The 20,110-nt window shown below is 46.4% G+C and overlaps 1 protein-coding gene across 1 annotated transcript in view; it reads right to left on the reverse strand.

The window, feature by feature from the left end:
• SPTLC2 (serine palmitoyltransferase long chain base subunit 2) overlaps positions 1-9,521 on the reverse strand; it is a 114,409-nt gene extending 104,888 nt beyond the window's left edge. The window contains exon 1 of the mRNA XM_048852923.2: positions 9,317-9,521. Coding sequence (XP_048708880.2) covers positions 9,317-9,442 — 126 coding nt within the window. The 5' untranslated portion in view covers positions 9,443-9,521. The remainder of the gene's footprint in view (positions 1-9,316) is intronic.
• Positions 9,522-20,110: the final 10,589 nt, after the last annotated feature.

The raw sequence follows: 20,110 nt of genomic DNA on the forward strand, positions 1-20,110 counted from the left end.
GAACTTGGCAGGGAAGCGAAGGATGAGAGGAACTGTTATTCACATAGTGCTAGATGTGACTAAAAAGGCTTTTCTACCTTCCAAGACCCTATTTAAGATTGTTACTTCTCTAGCAACTCCTTATGCCCTCATTAATGCCCAAGGTGGTATGAGGTTGGCTCCCTGCCCATCCATTGTGAGCAGTGATGGAATCCACTGTTGCGAGAGGAAAATGGGGAGTTCAGTCCTTGAGGGAAGGAAGTGATTTTTAAGTAGTTTGTTTTAAGATGGTTTTAAGATGAACACTTCCACCTCCCACCTTTAACTCACCCTGGAGTAACACCAAAAAGAGTCTATGCTGCATTTCTTTAAACTGTCACTCCCTCCCACTTGGAAGGAAATTGGGAGGATAATTTGAGCTCATCTGTTTGGCCACAAGGATCACCCCCTCTCTGTACCCTAAGGAAAACCTTCACCCTAACAAATTAACCAATCGCACATACAGATATAATTCCCCGGGCTCCCCACCTCCTGCAAGTGGGGACCTGCATCTTTATTCAATGATGCTGGAAAGAGTGCTGAAGGGAGTCCCTGTCTACAACAGCATACAGGCTTGAGACAAGCCCTTTCACAAGATTCTACCGGAACCATGCCCGCTTTTCAAGCATTCATCAAGTTGCCAGTGATTACAAAACTTCTGCCTGCCCTTCAGCACTCTGGGGTTTCTCTGGGCTTTGCCAGTGTGAATACGCTGAGGTAAGCTAGGTCCCACTCCTGCATTCCTTGATTTCTCTAGTCATTGTGCTATTGATTACTCTCTTGCAAAAGGGAAGCAGGGTAGTTTACATTTTTCAACCTTCATCTGCTTTTTGTTCTTTCCATGTTAAGTAGCCCATTACACTTTTAATTCACTTCCTTCTGAAGTGCATCATCAGTACAGTAGAACCCCGTTTATCTGAGTCTCCATTATCCATCTTAACTGAACCAAGTGCCGCCCCCGGAGCTGACAGCCCAAGCCCCACCCATTCTCCTGACTACCCAATTTTTTGATAATCCCCCAATCCTAATCAGATCAGATAAATGGGGTCCACTGTGCTTAGAACTCCCAAAAGGCTTTTCATCGGTAGATTTCAAAGTGCTATTCGTGGATAAGTAAACATTACCACTCCCACTTTAAAGACAATGAATCCAAAGCTCAGAGAGGTGAAGGCCAACACTTGCAAATATGAGTGCCCAAACCTAAACACCTTAATCCATATTCAGACACTTTAAAGTTCCTTGATTTTCAGAGCTACTGAGCACCCACAGTTGCAACTGAAGTCAATGCAAGCTGTAGGTTCTCAGCACCTCAGAAAAATCAGCCCCTTTATTCAGGTGCCTAAATGGGGATGTTTCTGTACCTAACTTTCAAGCATTCAAGCTTTAAGTTAGTTTCTTGCCCAAAATCAGGAGAGAAGATGGGAACAGAAGGCAAGTTTCCCCAATTCCAAAACCCGTGGGGCTCACTGTATTACGACAGCTGCTCAGAAACTTTGCCATGTCCCCTTAACATTCTCTGCCAATACTACTATGTTTGGTTTTTGATTCCTGTCACATTGCACTCCCAGTCAGTATGCACCAGTGACGCTAATGATCCAAACCAGAGGATCAAATTCGGTGATGAATCCTGGTCACTGCCACCTGAGGCACGTTGCGCTTATGCTAAGAAGAGAAGCCCTGCAACATCAGTCTCCTTTCCCGTCTATAAGTAGCCATGCCCAACACAGCCAAACAGCCCGGGGACTCACAAAACAAGTCTAGGATTTACAACACACAATGTGATTGCAGGAAGATAATGTCTTGAAAATTCAATAAGTTATTAAATAAGGTCAATGTAAGGGCAGTATTTATCTTAAATTTCATGCTTCACCTTTCATTTTGCTATGCACACTGCACAGAGTTACACAGCATAAAATCCCAGAGCAAAAAGGTTCTTCCCTCTTCTGTTCTTTCAAGGCATAGGAGTGGGATTGTGTAGGACCTTTCCTTTCCTTAACAACAATGATGCGCTCATTGAGGGAAGCTTTATTGAATAGGGAGTTGTAGAGAGTGGCAGACCATCATGCTTGGTCTCAGTCTGATCTTCATGGAAAGGAGTTTTACTGCCTAGAACGCCATTTTAAGTTTCTGATAGACATAACCTGGGCCTGTCAAGTTGCATCTTTCCTGTGGAGTATAGCCATTTTGAAGGATTGAAAGTAAAGGGGTCTCTGACCTAGCTAGTTCCCAGTCCATTAAGTGCCTTGTATTTTAGGACAAAGATTTTGAATTCTGTTTTGAAGCAAATGGAGTTCTCAAAGAACAGCTATAACACACCTGCATTGTGAATTGTTAATGAAGCAAGATGCCAAATGCTGTATCAGCCTAAGTCTTTTTGGTAGGAGTTGTGTCCATCTGCAGTCATAGTGAATTACAACAGGATAACCAGAAGGGGATGAATCATTTGTACAAATTGCTACAATTTCCTTACCACAAAACGAAAGCTTTTTCTTGAAAATAAAAATAAAATTCACCGCTGCTTCACTTCTCTTTTTTAAAGATTTTTTAGTAGCAAAAGCACAATATACTAGGAGGTTTAAACTTCAAGCTTCATCACCAACTCAATTAAAAGCCTAGGAAAAAAGTAACGGTTTGAGATTCAGCTAAATCCCAGTGGTTTCAGAAATTTTACAGCCTTGCAAAATACTACTAGCCCAGCCAACCACACAGGGCAGGAAAATTTTGCTTTTTTTTGAGGGGTGGGGTGGAAGGTGATTAAGATCTATGGAGCTTTTTCCAGTCATGGTAAACAGTAAGCACGCAGATTTTGTGTTTAGGTTGGCAAGTTTTGCAAGGCAGCACTAAACTGATTTTTTTTAAAAAACACAGCGCACCACTGAATAAGTCAAGTATTCCAACTATAATTACCCAGCCACCTAATTATTTCATTCCAACCTGTAATAATTTCAGTGGTCATCATGCATAAACTGATTATACCAAGTAATTGAACATTTTTCCTGTCTCAACATAGTATCCAGTGACAGCAAACACCAAAAGGAATCACAGGGCCTTATTGTTCAGCTGCTGTGCTTCTTTGTGTCTTGCTATTAACAGATGTCTAGAGTCACCCTTACACAACGAAAGCTATGCAATTCTGATATTGCATTGAGATTCTTTACGGATTAAAACATTTTGGAAATGAAAATCTGAAATTTTTACTTCCTCCGGCACAGTCAATTTCCGGGTATGCCTTGGCCAGCAGCTTCTGCTGTAATCTATTTAACTGAACTAAAAGTGAAATGTCTCTCCCTGCCCAATCACACTAACTTCAGGCCATGAATTCCCTTCCAAATGCACTAGCCAAAAATATAACCTGTCCCATCACCAAAAAGCCTTTGAAAAAAATGTCAAAAAGTGAAGTGACTGAATGGGATTAATAAGCATCATAAACATTAGTAGTCAGTCATTTTAACTTCACATGATATCTACTATTTGTACTGAGGTACCATCTACAGGCCACAAGACATCAGAGATGGGGTGCTACTAAAACACAATTTATAATCTAAACGACAAAAAAAAAACAGGTAAGGGAAGTATGGGACAAGAAAGCTACATTTAGGCAAAATGCCTGCCATCATCATGATGAATTGTCATGTTACCTCCACATTCCCTCCCTCCCCTCACACACATTAACTACATTTTCCTTTTAATTCACGCAAACATACACATTTGTAGCCAGTACTGAAAATTTTGGTTACATTTTATCCTCTGGTAAACCTCTATACACAAACCGTGCTTCAGTTTCTACAGCTGGCACACCTCAAAGAGAAACTGAACTATTTTTAGCCATTTTATCTAGTTTGTCCTATCATCTACTTTTTATTCTGAGCGAGAGAAGGCACAATAATCCCAAGCCTATTCCACCAATAATACACTTTAAATCAGCAACTTCAGTTAGCTAAGGTACTCTTTATTTTCTGCTTTAAATTGTTGCACATTGTTCATTGTTAAATAATTACTGTGTCGTCCTCCCCACTTTCCCAGATACAGCTGTATTTTGGGCAATGAAGTAGTTGCCATGTGTATAGCTGAACAAGAGTTTTAGGATAAAAGATGCTGAATACTTTCCTATCCTAAAGTAATCACAGTTCTCATCCTGGTTGCTACTTGTCAATGTAACATCACCAATTTCCTTCACTAAACATATTACTGTGAAGTACATTACCTTCCTTCCTTACCAGACAGGGTTGCCAGCTGTCTGATTTTCTTCTAGAACGCCCGGAAGAAAAAGGGACCCTAGCAGCTCAGGCCGTTAAAAGTCCAGCTGGCAGCAGAGCAGGACTAAGGCAGGCTCCCTGCCTTGACTCTTCGTGGCTCCCAGAAGAAGCAGCATGTCCCCCATCCAGCGCCTAAGCGTAGGGGCAGCAAGGGGGCTCCATGCGCTGCCCCCGCCTTAAGCGCCAGCTCCCATTGGCCGGGAACCATGGCCAATTGAAGCTGCAAGATTGGTGCCTGCAGACGGGGCAGCATGTAGAGCTGCCTGGCTGTGCCTCCACGTAGGAGCTAGAGGGAGGACATGCTGTTGCTTCTTGGAGCCATGCAGAGCCAAACTCCTCATCCTTGGCCCTACCCCAGAGCCCACACGCCATGCCCCAACCACTGCCCCAGCCCAGAGCACCTTCCTACACCCGAGAGCCTGCACCCCCAGCCAGAGCCTTTACCCCCCCCACACATTAACCCTCTGTCCCACCCCAAGCCCCTCATCCCCAGCCCCACCCCAACCCCCTGAGCCAGCCCGGTGAAAATGAGTGAGTGAGCGGGGGCGGGGCCTGGGCCTCAGAGAAGGGGAGGGGTAAAGGTGTTCAGTTTTGTGCGAGTATAAAGTTGGCAACCCTATTACCAGATGGCAAAAAGTGTCAGATCTGTTACACAAAGCACCCTGGTCTATCCTCTCATTTCTTCAACGTAGACAACAGCAATCTCAAACTGGCTAGGGGAAAAAAAAAACAGCTCTCCTTTTATTCTTATCATATATTAGTCCAATTCTCTGTCTACTTATCCTGTCACATTAAGCATCAAAACTCCAAGCACAGTTATATACTAGTTTGAAGTTTTCACTAAAGTTAAAAGTTCCCAAAAATTGAAAATTTCATTCCAGTCAAATACTGAGTATGTAGTTTGTTTTAAGACTGCCAAAAGGCCCTGCATAGAGGGCACCCCACAGAAACACTGATTTTACTGAATAACCCAGGCTAAGTGGGTGGTACGAGCTATGTAGCACTTTTAGGTCCATATAATTAAGCAAGCAGACAGCACAGGGAATATATTAAGGGATACACAGCTTTTCCTTTCCATCTCACTGATCTAAAGCCAGACTAAGTAAATAAGGAGCAGGAGTTGGCCCAACAGCTGAACAGTTACATGTGATATTTACTAGTTCTGATTTTTCTGTTTTAATTAATAAGATACATCCAATTCCACATCCAGCCACCTAAACACAGGAAGAACAGGTTGGTTTTACTGTACACCTGAAAGATCAACAAATTCCAGCTCTGACAGATCAATGCAGAAGTACATTCCAGAATCTAGGGCCCTTCACTGAGAATATCCATCCAAACCCAACACTTTGATCTGCAGACTTCGCTCCAGAGCTCAACTGTCACTGCAGCATACAGCAATAGAAGCATCACACTAATAGCCGAGACCCAAGTCATCAGACCTTAGAGATCAAAGTCAGTGCCTTGAATAGCCCCCTGAAGCAAGTACAGATGACCAAAAAGATGGTGTAATATGTTCCTTTCAGCTGTCAGCTTGCCAACCTGCCTGTATGCTGCACCACTGGAAAATTTTGAGTGATTTTCAACTGTAGCTCCTTGCAAAGTGTACTGCATTAACCCAGTCTGAAGGTCACAAAAGCAGAGTAGTAAGGTCTAGAAGACCTGAGAGAAACAGCCACAATCATCTAGCCAGAGACAGATGGAAAGATACACTTTTAAATGCTAATGCCATCAAAGATGCCAGCAGCAAATGGGGATTTTAAAAAAACAAACAAACAAAAAAAAACCCCACGCACCTATTCTCCCAAAACAGAAACCCCTAGGACACAAAGTAGACAGACTTCTTCAGTAACAAGGACAGAAATCATCCTCAGTGCACCCCAAAAAAATCTTCCCACACCCCATCATCTTAGACACATCCAGTTAAGCTTCTTTTAACTAAATTTCAGAGTAGCAGCCGTGTTAGTCTGTATCCGCAAAAAGAAAAGGAGTACTTGTGGCACCTTAGAGACTAACAAATTTATTTGAGCATAAGCTTTCGTGAGCTACAGCTCATGCACCCGATGAAGTGAGCTGTAGCTCACGAAAGCTTATGCTCAAATAAATTAGTTAGTCCCTAAGGTGCCACAAGTACTTTTCTTTTAACTAAATTTAACTACATCCTTGTAGGGAAAAAATACCAAAGAAACCCACCACTCTAGCATTTAACTTCAAAAAGGGGAACTATACAAAAACGAGGCTGCTAATTAAACAGACATTAAAAGGAACAGTCACAAGAGCGAAATGCTTGCAAGCTGAACAGAAACTTTTTAAAAACCACCATAATAGAGGCTCAAACTATACATACACTTCAAATTAAAAAAACCAGCACAAGGACCAAAATAATGCCACCATGGCTAAACAGAGTAGAAGAGACTGTTAGAGACAAAAAACATATCTTTTAAAAACTGGAAGTCAAATCCTACTGAAGAAAACAGAAACGAACATAAATTGTGACAAGTGTATAAGTATAATTAGGCAGACCAAAAAATAATTTGAAGATCAACTCGCAAAAGAATATATTTTTTTTTTTTATGTACACCAAAGCAGGAAGCATGCCAAACAATCAGTGGGGTCACTGGACAATCAAAGTGCTAAAGGCACACTCAAGGAAGACAAGGCCATTGGGGGAAGCTAAATGAATTCTTTGCTTCGCTCTTCACTGCAGAGGAAGATTCCCACTTGTGAGCCTTTATTTTTAGATGACAAATCTGAGGAACTGTCCCACACTGAGATCTAAATAGAGGAGGTTTGGGGGAAGATTGATAAATTAACATTAATAAGTCACCAGAACCAGATGGCATTCACCCAAGAGCCCTGAAGGAACTCAAATATGACACAGAACAACTAACTGGTATGTAACCTATCACCTAAATCAGCCTCAGTACCAGATGACTGGAGAGTAGATAATGTAATGCTGATTTTTAAAAAGGCTCCAGAGGCAATCCTGGCAACTGCAGGCCAGTAAACCTAACTTCAGTACCAGGCAAGTTGGTTGAAACTAGAGTAAAGCACAAAATTATCAGACACATAGATGAACATGATATGTTGGGGAAAGAGTCAACAGAGCTTTTAAAAAAGAGAAATCAGACCGCACCAATCCATCACAATTCTTTGAGGGGGTCAACAAACTTGGACACAGGTGATCTAGTGGATACAGTGTATCTGGATTTTCAGAAAGCCTTTGACAAGATCCCCCACCAAACACTCCTAAGCAAAACAGGCAGTCATGGGATGAGAGTATCTTCCCTCTTATGGATTGGTAACTAATTAAAAGATAGGAAACAAAGCTCAGAAATAAACGGTCAGTTTTCACATTGGAGAGATGTAGACAGCAAGGTCCCTCAAGGATTTGTACTGGGACTGGTGACGTTCAACAGATTCATAAATGAGCAAGAAATAAGAGTAAAAAGTGAGATGGCAAAGTTTGCAGATGATACAAAATTACTCCAAAGCAGACTGTGAAGAGTTCAAAGGGATCTCACAACTGGGTGATTGGGCAAGAAAGTGGCAGATGAAATTCAGTGTTGATAAATGCAAAGTAATGTCTATTGAAAAGCATAATCCCAACTATACATACAAAATTATGTGGTACAGTATAAATTAGCTGTAACCACTCAAGAAAGATCTTGGAATCATCATGGATAGTTCTGTGAAAACATCTGCTCAGTGTGCATCAGCGGTCAAAAAAAGCTAACAAAGTGTTAGGAATTATTAGGAAAGGGATAGAAACTAAGAGAAAATATAATGCCACTATATAAATCCATAGTACATCCACACCTTGAATACTGAGTGCAATTCTGGTCCCACCATCTTAAAGAAATATATATTTGAATTGGGAAAAGTACAGAGAAGGGAAACAAAAGTGATTAGGGACTGTTCAGCTTAGAAAAGACAACTAAGGGAGGGTATGACAGAGGTCTATAAAATCAAGAATGGTGTGGAGAAAGTGAGTAAGGAAGTGTAACACATAAGCTAGGGACCACGCAATTAAATTAATAAGCAGCAGTTTTAAAACAAAGAAAAGGAAGTACTTCTTCACACAAAGCACAGTCAACTTCCATAACTCATTGCCAGGGGATGGTGTGAAGGCCAAAAGTACAACTGGGTTCAAAAAAAGAATTAGGTAAATTCCTAGAGAATAGTCCCCACGATGGCTTTTAGCCAAGATGGTCAGGGACACAACCCCATGAAGGACTCTGGCTGTCTTTAAACCTCTGACTGCCTGAAGCTGGGACTGGAGGGCAGGGGATGGATCACCTAGTAATAGCCCTGTTTTGTTGATTCCCTTTGAAGCACCTGCCACTGGCCACCCTGTTAGGTCAGGACACTGGGCTAGATGGACCATTGGTCTGACCAGGTGGGTCGTTCTGAGGCTCTGCCAGCTCTCTCCTCCCCAGCCAGCCCTAGGAAAGCAGATACCCTGCAGCTCACCTAGCTCCCGCTGTCAGGGCTGGGCAGCCTCAGGCACATGGCCAACGTGAGCGTGACAGGAGAACCAGGTGGCTCCCCAGAGCCGCAGTGAGGACCCGTGCGGCCCTCCCCGCCCCGGAGCCTAGGAGGCTGGAAGCCCCTCCGCTCGTACCAGGGCCCGCGGGGCACCCAGCGCCTCAGGCCACGTCCCATCTGCGCCTCCACACCTGGCCCCGGAATCTCCGCAAGGCCGAGTCCCGCTCAGGCCAAGGAGCGGGGCTGTCCTGCCGCCCCGCGGGGTCCCCACGGAGCCAGGCGGCCAGCCACCGCCCGGCGGGTCCGAGCGGCAGCGCTCGCTGTGGAGCCCGCGGGCGGCCAAGCCGGGAGGGGCGCGTCCCGTTTGCCTGATTACGGCGCAGGGAGCCCCAAGCCGGGCCAGGCTCCGCGCCGCACGCTGGCCCCTGGCCACCCCAGGCAGGGACCGGTCCCAGCTCCACGCCTCCCCTCGGGCGGCCGAGCTAAGACGCCCGCGCCCGCCGTGGAGCCCCGGCCCGGCAGCCCCTCCGCGCCCGGCTTCCGCGGCCCCACACCTGGGTCTCGGCCTCGAGCAGGCCCCGCACGTATCCGTTCCGCAGCGCCCCATGTCCCATCAGGCTGCAGCCGTTGGCGCGGGAGTGGGAGTCCGGTTCCCCAAGGCCCTGCTCCGGCCGCTCCATCCTGCCCCCGTCGTCCGGCCGCTTGGGGTCTCCCACCACCCCCCCGGGCCGCGGAAGCCCAGCCCGACCTCACTGCCAATCACACGTGTTCGCGTCACCCGGGGGCGGGGCCCGCACTCAAATACATCTGCGCTTGCGTGAGACAAGGGGCCGAGGGAGAGGGGGCGTGGCCAAAGGGAGCACGGCCCAAGGACAAGACCGTGTAGTAAGGGGGGGCGGGAAGCAGGGAAGAGGGACGGGCCATCGAAAGGCCATATCCTATCACAGGGCAAAAAAATCCAGGCCAGGTGAGGCCCAGGGGACGAGCTGACCAATTTCCCGGCATAGAACCACAGAGGGCGAAGGGAAGAACATGAGCTATCCAATCGCAGGACAGAGCCTCGGGGGTGGGCGGGATCTAAAGGTAGGCCCTGGCCAATGACAGGATAGAAGAGCCGGTCTGGGGGTGGGCTCTAGCCAGTGACGGGATGGGTGGGTTCGATGCAGGACAGTCGCGTAGAGCCCTGTGTAGCGCTGTGCCTGGACCTCTGGTCTGTCCCTGTCTGGGGCCCCTCGTGGCCGGCCCCTGTGTGACTGTGAGCTTGATGGAGAAATTACTGGGTAAAATTCTCTGGCCTGTGTTGTGCAGGGGTCAGAGTAAGATGAGCCTAATGGTCCTTTCCGACCTTAAAAGCTTTGAATTCTTTAGGGGGGCTGGGGCTTATTCTGCAGGAGGTATAACTCAGCCCCCACCCAGCTGGAGGAAGGACCCAGTGTTTGAGAACCCCTGCAAGCAGCAACCCAGCAGAAATTAAGTCAGTGGGAATTAAAATTGTACATAAAGTTATGCATGTGCTTAAATTCTTTGCTGAATTGGTGCCCATATCAGGCATGAATGATAACTTGTTGAAACCTGGCTGTAGATGTGTTTGAAAACAGTTTCAAACTTGGTTACAAGCTCTAGCATAAACAAGACCTTGTAGTTGAAGGTAGGAGATATATATATATATATATATATATATGGCAAATTAAAGAGTACAGAAATATGGTATCTATTCTGCGAATAAATCTAATCATCCAATTAGAAGTTGGGTCACCATAGGAATTACTCCATAGAAAAGGTGATACGCAAAAAGTCAGCATTTGTGCTCACCCTTCACTGCTTGATGCACAATGAAAACATGGAAAGGGGTGTCCAAAGTTTGGGAAGTGTCTTTTGGGGGGTTTTTATTTGTTTGATTTTACATTAGGGTTTGACTTTTGAGTTTTTGCTGGAGGACACACTGAAGAATGCATGGGAAAAGGATGTCTTACCAGGCTAAAATCTGAGCTGTAACTTTCATGTCCTTAGTTGAGAGAGGAAGGGACATGCTATTTAAAAATGTTTAGGTCAGATTCTGCTTTCAGTCACAGTGGTATAAATCTAGAGTAACTCCATGGAAGGCAATCAAGTTATTCCAAGTTTACACAAAGGAATTGAGATCAGAATCTATCTCCTTGGTATCTCCCTGCACTTATCCTTATTGAACCTCATCAGATTTCTTTTGGCCCAATCCTCCAATTTGTCTAGGTCCCTCTGTATCCTATCCCTGCCCTCCAGCGTATCTACCACTCCTCCCAGTTTAGTATCATCCGCAAATTTGCTGAGAGTGCAATCCACACCATCCTCCAGATCATTTATGAAGATATTGAACAAAACCGGCCCCAGGACCGACCCTTGGGGCACTCCACTTGACACCGGCTGCCAACTAGACATGGAGCCATTGATCACTACCCGTTGAGCCCGACAATCTAGCCAACTTTCTACTCACCTTATAGTGCATTCATCCAGCCCATACTTCTTTAACTTGCTGACAAGAATACTGTGGGAGACCGTGTCAAAAGCTTTGCTAAAGACAAGAAACAATACATCCACTGCTTTCCCTTTATCCACAGAACCAGTAATCTCATCATAGAAGGCGATTAGATTAGTCAGGCATGACCTTCCCTTGGTGAATCCATGCTGACTGTTCCTGATCACTGTTCTCTCATGTAAGTGCTTCAGGATTGATTCTTTGAGGACCTGCTCCATGATTTTTCCGGGGACTGAGGTGAGGCTGACTGACCTGTAGTTTCCAGGATCCTCCTTCTTCCCTTTTTTAAAGATTGGCACTACATTAGCCTTTTTCCAGTCATCCGGGACTTCCCCCGTTCGCCACGAGTTTTCAAAGATAATGGCCAATGGCTCTGCAATCACAGCCGCCAATTCCTTCAGCACTCTCGGATGCAACTCGTCCGGCCCCATGGACTTGTGCACGTCCAGCTTTTCTAAATAGTCCCTAACCACCTCTTTCTCCACAGAGGGCTAGCCATCTACTCCCCATGTTGTGATGCCCAGCGCAGCAGTCTGGGAGCTGACCTTGTTAGTGAAGACAGAGGCAAAAAAAGCATTGAGTACATTAGCTTTTTCCACATCCTCTGTCACTAGGTTGCCTCCCTCATTCATTAAGGGGCCCACACTTTCCTTGGCTTTCTTCTTCCTTTTTCTCCATACTGTGAGATAATAATTAATTTAATTCATGTATTTATTTGCAATACCATAGTGCCTAGAAGCCCCACTCATGGACCAGGCCCCTTTATAGGTGTTGTACAAATACAGAACAAAAGTTTAATTCAAACTCCTGACAAACAATTGGGGTGGGGGGGGGACTCCCTCTGTGAAAGAGCCAACATTTTCAGCCCTCCAGGGTGGACTGGGAAAGCTACAGATCTAGTTTTAGCCTATATGTGATGTTGCGATCCCATGCCATTTCTCCAGTGTGTATCCTAAGCAGATAGGGAACTGGGGCCTTTAGACTAGATATTTCTGGGTCAGACACCTTTTGCTGTAAAAAACAGCATTAGGGTCCTTGAACCAGTTTACATTAGCCTAGTAATGTTGTCCCAGCTGCTTCAAAGTGGCTGCATTGTGAACAGGGTGGGTAGGCATTTACCAATGTATGATCAGCAAAATGGCATGAAATAAATGTAGTTAGTTTAAACATGGTCTTTGTCTCTGTGATTGTCACTCTTCTCTTTGCAGGGTGGAGCCTTCTGTGAACCATTACATTAGGGTGCCACCATGGAATTCTTCAATTACCCACCCCCTCCCTGATGTTTATAGTTACAAACTATATGTTCTGTACATTAAATAAAACTTGCAGGGATTGCAAGTGTGACTTCTCCATACCCCCTAACTATAAAGCATCCCCACTGCCCTATACTCTGTTTGATTTGGGAGGGGTGTTTAGTAATGGTTGGTATAACTGCAAGCTCATGAGCAGCTAAAAATCCTTGCTGTGTGGAGCCCAGCTTGCTGTTGAGCTCCCTCCCAAACCCTGACTGTCTACCGCTAAAGCCTGTACGAAGCAGCCCGGGAAAAGCTCTGACTGCACCTAGTTTCTATATGCAGTGAGAATGTGCCTTAGGCTAAGGTGGGGTGGATTGTTGTGGCTCACCTCCCTCCCTTTACCTGGGCAGAAAGCCAAACAAGAAGATCACAGCCACAAATTTGCTCAGCAACTGGCACCCACCTGGAGGCTTTGTTTGGATAAAGACCTGGAAAGTTGCTCAGAATGCAGGGAGGGGAGAGAATACAGCCAGCCCCCTTCTCAGCCACTCTCCAGCGAGGGAGAGTCCAACCAACAGCAGAGAAGCTAAAAAGGAAATGAATGGGAAGTTGAATGAGGAAGAAAGTGAGGAGTGTGTGTGTGACACCCATGAGCCAGAGTCAGCTGACATGGGCCAGCCATAGGTGTTTCATTTCACTGAAGTGGTGACAGACTCTTGAGTGAGACAGTGTGTGGGAGACAGAGTCTCTGTGTGTACCTGTACTCTGGCTAGAGAAGCATTACAAGATATAGCTCTGTGGGCTGTCCACGCTATAATGAGAAAACCACTAAATAGGTACAAACCTGTCATGAAACTACAACTAAAACTATTTGACAGCATAAACCTACCCATTCCACTCTATGGGAGTAAAGTCAAGTGTTACTTCCACAGCCTACTGTATCAGTGATGACAAATCCCTACATCTTAGTTTGCAAACAGCTACAACAGGATACAAGAAACGGAAACAGGAAACAACAGCTGTAGAGCAGAACTAAGGCACTTCACCCTTGTGAAAGTAGAATGAATTATATTGAAATTATAATTCATTAAAGAAATGCTGCTTGAAGGGTTTGTTGAAATATAGTTGTCAAGAAGAGAAACATTAAGGAGTGTGAGACAGTGGGTCCTCAAACTAATTAAGTTAGAGCTCCTACTGAGTTTGGTAAACGTTAGTATGCAAATAAGATATGTATGTATATTTGTCAGTTTCTGCTTCCTTTTGTCTCTTATGTTAAATTGGCTTTCCCTTATCTGTTTAAATAAAAAGAAAAGGAGTACTTGTGGCACCTTAGAGACTAACCAATTTATTTGAGCATGAGCTTTCGTGAGCTACAGCTCACTTCATAAGTTAGCTTGAGCTTTTGCTGGAGGCTCACATATCTGGGTGCATTGGCAAAGCACTTTGCTAATAAACAGAAAAGGAGTACTTGTGGCACCTTAGAGACTAACCAATTTATTTGAGCATGAGCTTTCGTGAGCTCACGAAAGCTCATGCTCAAATAAATTGGTTAGTCTCTAAGGTGCCACAAGTACTCCTTTTCTTTTTGCGAATACAGACTAACACGGCTGTTCCTCTGAAACCTGCTAATAAACAGAGTGGTCTGACAAATTTTGTGAGTCTTGAATCTGACTTTGACACCCTCTTCATCAACATGCATAAAAGAATACTAGACTTCCAAGGACATTTCAGCCTAAGTAGCATATGCCCACCTTGTTCACTGCAAAACTTTAGAGGAGCAAAATTAATCCAAAACAAAACCCAGTGCTATCGAGCACCCCTTCCAGGCCTCAGCAGTACTAACCTCCTGATTGATGGAGCAAACAATTTCACCCCAAACTGAATGATGGTAAAGACACTAGACTCACACCTAAAAAACCAATATGAGTCATCAGGAAGAACAGACCATAAGTAACAAGCTAGACAGCTACAGAACTCTGTGCAGAACTGTCATTCCAGCAGATATCTCAGCGCAGTGATTTGTGCAAAATTAAGGCAGACTTTTCTCAAATACAGACTCGGGGACCACAAAGTAGAGATATAAAATTGGGAGACAAAGCATAGAGCAAGGGAGAACCAATTGTGTATCCAAAGGGACAGAGGAGAAATTGTAGCAGACAGACACTTTGTTTCAGTGTCCAAAATACACGGGGCTGTGAGAAAGATATGTCCTCAGATTATAAAGATTGACCAAGGAGGATGAGGAAAAGAAACCTTTTTGATGGGAGAAAGGAGCGAGATGGTAGAGATGGCATTATGCTATGTATGGAAACAGAATGAAACCTCAAAGACACTCTGAATCCCCCAGGGCAATTCAATGATCTACCTCTGACAGATACCTGAGGATCTGCCTCTTCCTTACATTTTGGCAACACTTCCATAGCTTGTTATACTACTAAGAATAAGAGAGAGCATGCATCAGAGAGTGAGTGCTGGCCCCAGCCATCCCCTATGGAGTAAAAACAAAACAAGGGAAAAGATGCTGCAATTTCAAGAAAGTATAAACTGCACTCTCACATCCCATCAAATCCACCTGAATCTACCAGGTGAGCAACAATGTGTGGGAGTGATGGTTTCAGTGAGAATAGTAATGCCAATACTACTATGATGGGCGCATGCTGGAGGAGGTAGATACACCTTGTTAAACAATACCCAGATTCTTTCCTGGTGGTTTAGGAGTAAACTTTGTAACAGAAGAGAGCTGCGTTTCTGCTCCTCATGGGGCAGCTCTCCACCCCAGACAGGAAAAGGTTAAAAAGCTCCTCTGGGCACAATCAGCCTCAACCCAGTGTGTCTGTAAGCTTGTTAAGTTTAGAGATGGGTGGGTCCTTAAAAGGGAGGATGAGGCTCCCTACTTAGCATAGGATTGCTATTCAGAACTCCCTGGTCCCAGGGGTTGCTGACTTGGAAAGTGACAAGAGAGGGTTTTTATTTTTTGTTTGTTTTGCTGTTGTTTCTTTGGTTTCCTGCTTTTTGTTGGTTATAGAAGCAGACTTTGTTTTGATGACTTTAACTGGCCCCCCACAAGGGGGTGAATGCCTTGAACAGCACTGCTGGAGGGGTGTGCCCTGGATTCTCAAACTGGAGGGGTATGGCTTAGGACACTGCTTCAGAGCAGACCCTCCACTTTCTCTACTGTTTTTCTCTACAGTGAGCACTCCAGGCCTCTGCCAGACTCCAAGCAGGTTTTATTTCACTTGGTCTGTGAAAAACCTTATGCTGAAAATAATAACTAAGAGGCTATAAAGACACTGATCTGACCCCAATTTTGATCTCTTCACTTGCAATGAAGCCCTGTCTGTCTCCTGGTAGGTGCAGACTCAATTTTAATGGCTCTTGGTCAGCAAAACCTTTTGGAGCCAGGATTTGTGAACACAATGAACTGTTCACCTTTTCCACATGCCCCTCAAAAAAAAAAAAAATCAGCTAGGCTCCCCTAGAAGACTTATGTGGGGGGTAGAGTTGTGATTAGAGGAACAGTGAGCCTGGGGGGTACAGTGGGTGCTGACTTGTGTTTATGTACTTGTCTTATGGCATGTTTTGCAGTGTTTCTCAGTGACTGATCCATGGACCAGTGCTGGTCCCAGAGATCTCCTAACACACTTTACAAAGGCAACAAGCCAGTCTCTGGTATCAAAAGGTGAGAAACGCTGTGTTAGAGCGATGGTTCTCAATGAGGGGCACACAGACCTCGTGGGGCTATGTCAACTCATCTAGAGCAGCAGTTCTCAACCAGGGTGTCACAACCCCCAGGGGGTTCAAGTGCAAGGCTGGCATTAAGGCATGGCAAGCAGGACAATTGCGAGGAAGCCTCATGAAGCTAAGTTACATGCTTCAGTCCTGGGAGGCAGGGCTCTCACTTCAGACTCCTGAAAGGGGTATAGTAGTCAGGAAAGTTTGAAAACCACAGTGTTCAAGGACATGGGTGTTTTTCTGGGGCCTGATCTATGCTGCAGTGCCCCCTCCTAGGCAGCAGCATTGCCTAACCCATAGCATCTGTTCTCCCAGAAGTGTTTTGAAGCATACACAGGAGGCCAGGATCATGCAAAAAACCCTCTGGTTTTATTAACTCAAATTAAAAACAGTTTGTTCCCAACCCCCTTTCATAGGGATAAACACAGTCCTTTCCCAGCCCCTCTGCTTGGGCAAATTTGACCTCTGTTCCCTGAAGTCTTCATAAAGCCTCCTCTGTTGGGTCTTAAATTAACATGAGGTACAGCTGTCTCAGCCCATAGTTCCAGATAAATTTTCATAAGACTTACCAGCCTGCTTCCTTCATCCAGCAGGACCACACAAGATTCCTTAAGTCCTTTCTCCAGAACTTCCTCCCCGCCACCAGAAGTTATCTTGCTCTTATGGGTTTCTCACAACACATTTTTTGGTGGCCTCAAAGTACAGCTACCAACTCTTGCTGCTCTGACAGTTTTTCCTGAGATACTAAGCTCTAGGAAAAACAAATACATATGCACATTCAAGCGCTAACTCTGTTCCTGCCTTCTATGGCCCTTCAGTGAGAGCCTATCTTGGGGGGTGGGTTGGGAACCTACTAGCCACCCGCGGAGTCCTAGCTCCCTGTGCCCTGGCTAGGTGGGAACAGGGGAGCACCCCAGCTACTACATGCCACAGCCACCTCCACTGACAAGATCTGCCTCTGCGCACACAAGCCCCATATGGCTCCAGAGCCCCTAAGGAGGCAACAGATTAATTGCTATAGCCCTAAACACACCTCCCTTCCCCTGGAGAGTGACTGCAAACTACTTCCCTGCAGTCTCCTCTCTGCTAGCAGATCCCTAGCTTTATAGAAGCCCTACCTTCTCCTACACAGGTGAGCTTCCCCTAATTAGGGCTTTCCTCTCAGCCTTAATTTTCCTAACTTCCAACCCAATAGGTTAATTGGCCCTTCTGGCCTACATTAACCCCTTTAGAGTGAGTGTGAGGAACACACCCCATCCCACCTACATTTAAAACTTTTGCTGAGAAACCTATACTAGTATAGCTTGTTGGGGGCTTATTCCTTCACCCACTTACTTCCCTGGTCCTTCTCGCATGAACAGAGAACAACAATACCTGAAGTCCAAAGGTGCAAACAATTCAATGTGTATTGGGGTGAACATCTAGTAAGCATGATTCCAGTTTCCTACCTTAGTGTCCCCCTTCCCAGCTCTGACACCAGAGCCTTACACCTGAGTTCCTGTTCCCATTCCTGTCTTTAGCCAAACATGATTCCAATTTCCCCATCCCCATTCCCTGTTCCCATTTCCCCCTTTAGCCAAACATGATTCCAATTTCTCCACCCCTGTTCCCATTCCCCCCCCCACACCCACTTCCTGATTGACTGCAGACTATATAGTAAAACTTGAGTGCTGCTTAGCTATACCTTAACCAATCATTTTCCTGAAATTTAACTAACCAATCCTAACATATTGTAACATGATTATATAACCAATTATATCCCACCACCTTAATTAGTTTACACCCAGCAAAATTAATTATACAGCAGACAGGAACAATCACAGAACCAGACAGAGATTATACAGACAAACAATAGCAAAGTGGGAACTATAATGACAAAACAATACAGAAGTGAGGATTTCATATCCCAGCTATTGATAAATGAGTTCTTGCCAGACAGGATGCTATGAAACTAAGTTTCCTTTTACATTTTTTAGTGTGACAGGGTCAGGACAGATGGCTATAGGAGGAGTAATCTTATTGGGGTCCAGGAAGTGGGCGGGCTTTGCCCGCCCACTGCTAAAGGATTCCCCCCCCAGCCGAAGAGGAGGGTCCACAGGACCTGGAAAACCAAATAATTACGGGGGACAACTAATCAACAACAGGGACAGGAGTGCGGTCAAAGGGTCAAACGAAGGGAACCGGACGGGGACACCAAGCAGAGAACCCCGGACAGCGCCCACTGCTCTTCGAAGGCGTGAAGGAAGTCAGTGGACGCCGCCCAGAGGAACTCTGCCCGGAGGCGTGAACGGACGGAGGATTGGAAATAGGCCCCACAGTCACAGGAGACTCCATCAGCCAACCTCCTCACCCTGGTTTTATAGATGGTCACTTTAGCCAGGGCCAGGAGGAGGTTGACCAGGAGGTCCCGTGACTTAGTGGGGCCACAGACAGGGAGTGCATAGATAAGGAGGTGAGGGGAAAAGTGCAACCAAAATCTTAACAAAATATTCATGAGGAGCCGGAACAGGGGCTGCAGCCTGGTACACTCCAGGTAGACGTGCGCCAGGGTTTCCCTCACGCCGCAAAAGGGGCAGGTGTCCGGGATTAGGGTGAACCACCCCAAGTACACGCCCATGCTCACGGCCCCGTGAAGGAGCCACCAACTGATATCCCCGGCGGGCCTCAGAAACAAGGTGGAATATAGGCTGGCCCACCGGGCTCTGCACCCTCTAGAGGTGGCAGAAGGTCCCACCACCTTTTGTCGGGGTGGGACACGAGGGTGAGACGTGAAGAGTGTGGAGCACGAGCGTGTATAGATGTTTCTTTGGAGCGGTCTGGAAATGGACCAGCTGCAGTGTGTGTAGCCGGTTCACGGTGAAGGGGCGGGGGGGGGTCAGTCGAGTCCACGGGGCAGGGGCCCGATGAAAAGGTCTGGAGGGCCTGGCGTGGAGGGTGGGCGGGGCACGCCCTCCCTTAGGACCCGGTCGAGGTAAACCCAAGCAGCGGGCAGCAAAGCGGCCCTCACCTCCTGAAGTACGCGCAGGGGAGTACGAAGTCTGGAGAGCCCCATGCGCTGAGCGAGCATCAGGGGATCCAGCCAGTCTCCCCAGTCGTAGTCCAGGAGGTCTCCGACTCTGGTGACTTCTGCCAGGACCAACCTCTGGCGCACCGAGGGGGACTCCGCCACCTGCACACGGAGCTGGGGGTTGTGTAGCAGAGGCTCTGCGAGGAGATCTGCCACCATGGAGGCCGGAATGGACCTGGTCGCTGTGAACAGTTTCCAGGTCCGGAGGAGGTCCTGGTAGAAGACTGGCAGCCCACAGAGGTCTGGCAGAAGACCTCTCGGATGGAGATAAAGGAGCTGCCGGTCGTATCGGAGCCCTTGGAAACGGCACATGAAGGTGTGCGCCAGTATACTCCACACCGGACTACCTGCACCATAAAGGAGCCTCTGCAGGGCCTGGAGGCGGAAGACATGGACCTGAGTGTGCAGACATTTCAGCCCCTGCTCTCCCTCCTCCAGGGGTAGATGGAGAAGCCCTGCAGAGACCCAGTGCAGTCCTGACCAGAAGAACTCCAGAATCAATGTCTGGAGGTTGGCCAGAAAACTCGGGGCCAGAACCAGGGTGTTGAGCTGGTACCAGAGCATGGACAGGACTAGTTGATTAAGCACCAGTGCCCTCCCTCGAACGGAGAGGCACCGGAGTAGTCCTGTCTATTTCCGGAGCCGCTCTATCACCTCGCTCTTTAAACCGTGCGAGTTCTCCGGCAGAGACGGATGCATAGCAGAAAGGTAAATGCTGAGATAGAGCACTGGATCTGCGCTCCACCGGATGGCCTGAAGCGCGGGTGGGAGGGAGCTCCCCGGAGGGAGCTCACCTGCCACC

Source organism: Caretta caretta, chromosome 6 (assembly GCF_965140235.1).
Source record: "Caretta caretta isolate rCarCar2 chromosome 6, rCarCar1.hap1, whole genome shotgun sequence".
NCBI lineage: Eukaryota > Metazoa > Chordata > Testudines > Cheloniidae > Caretta > Caretta caretta.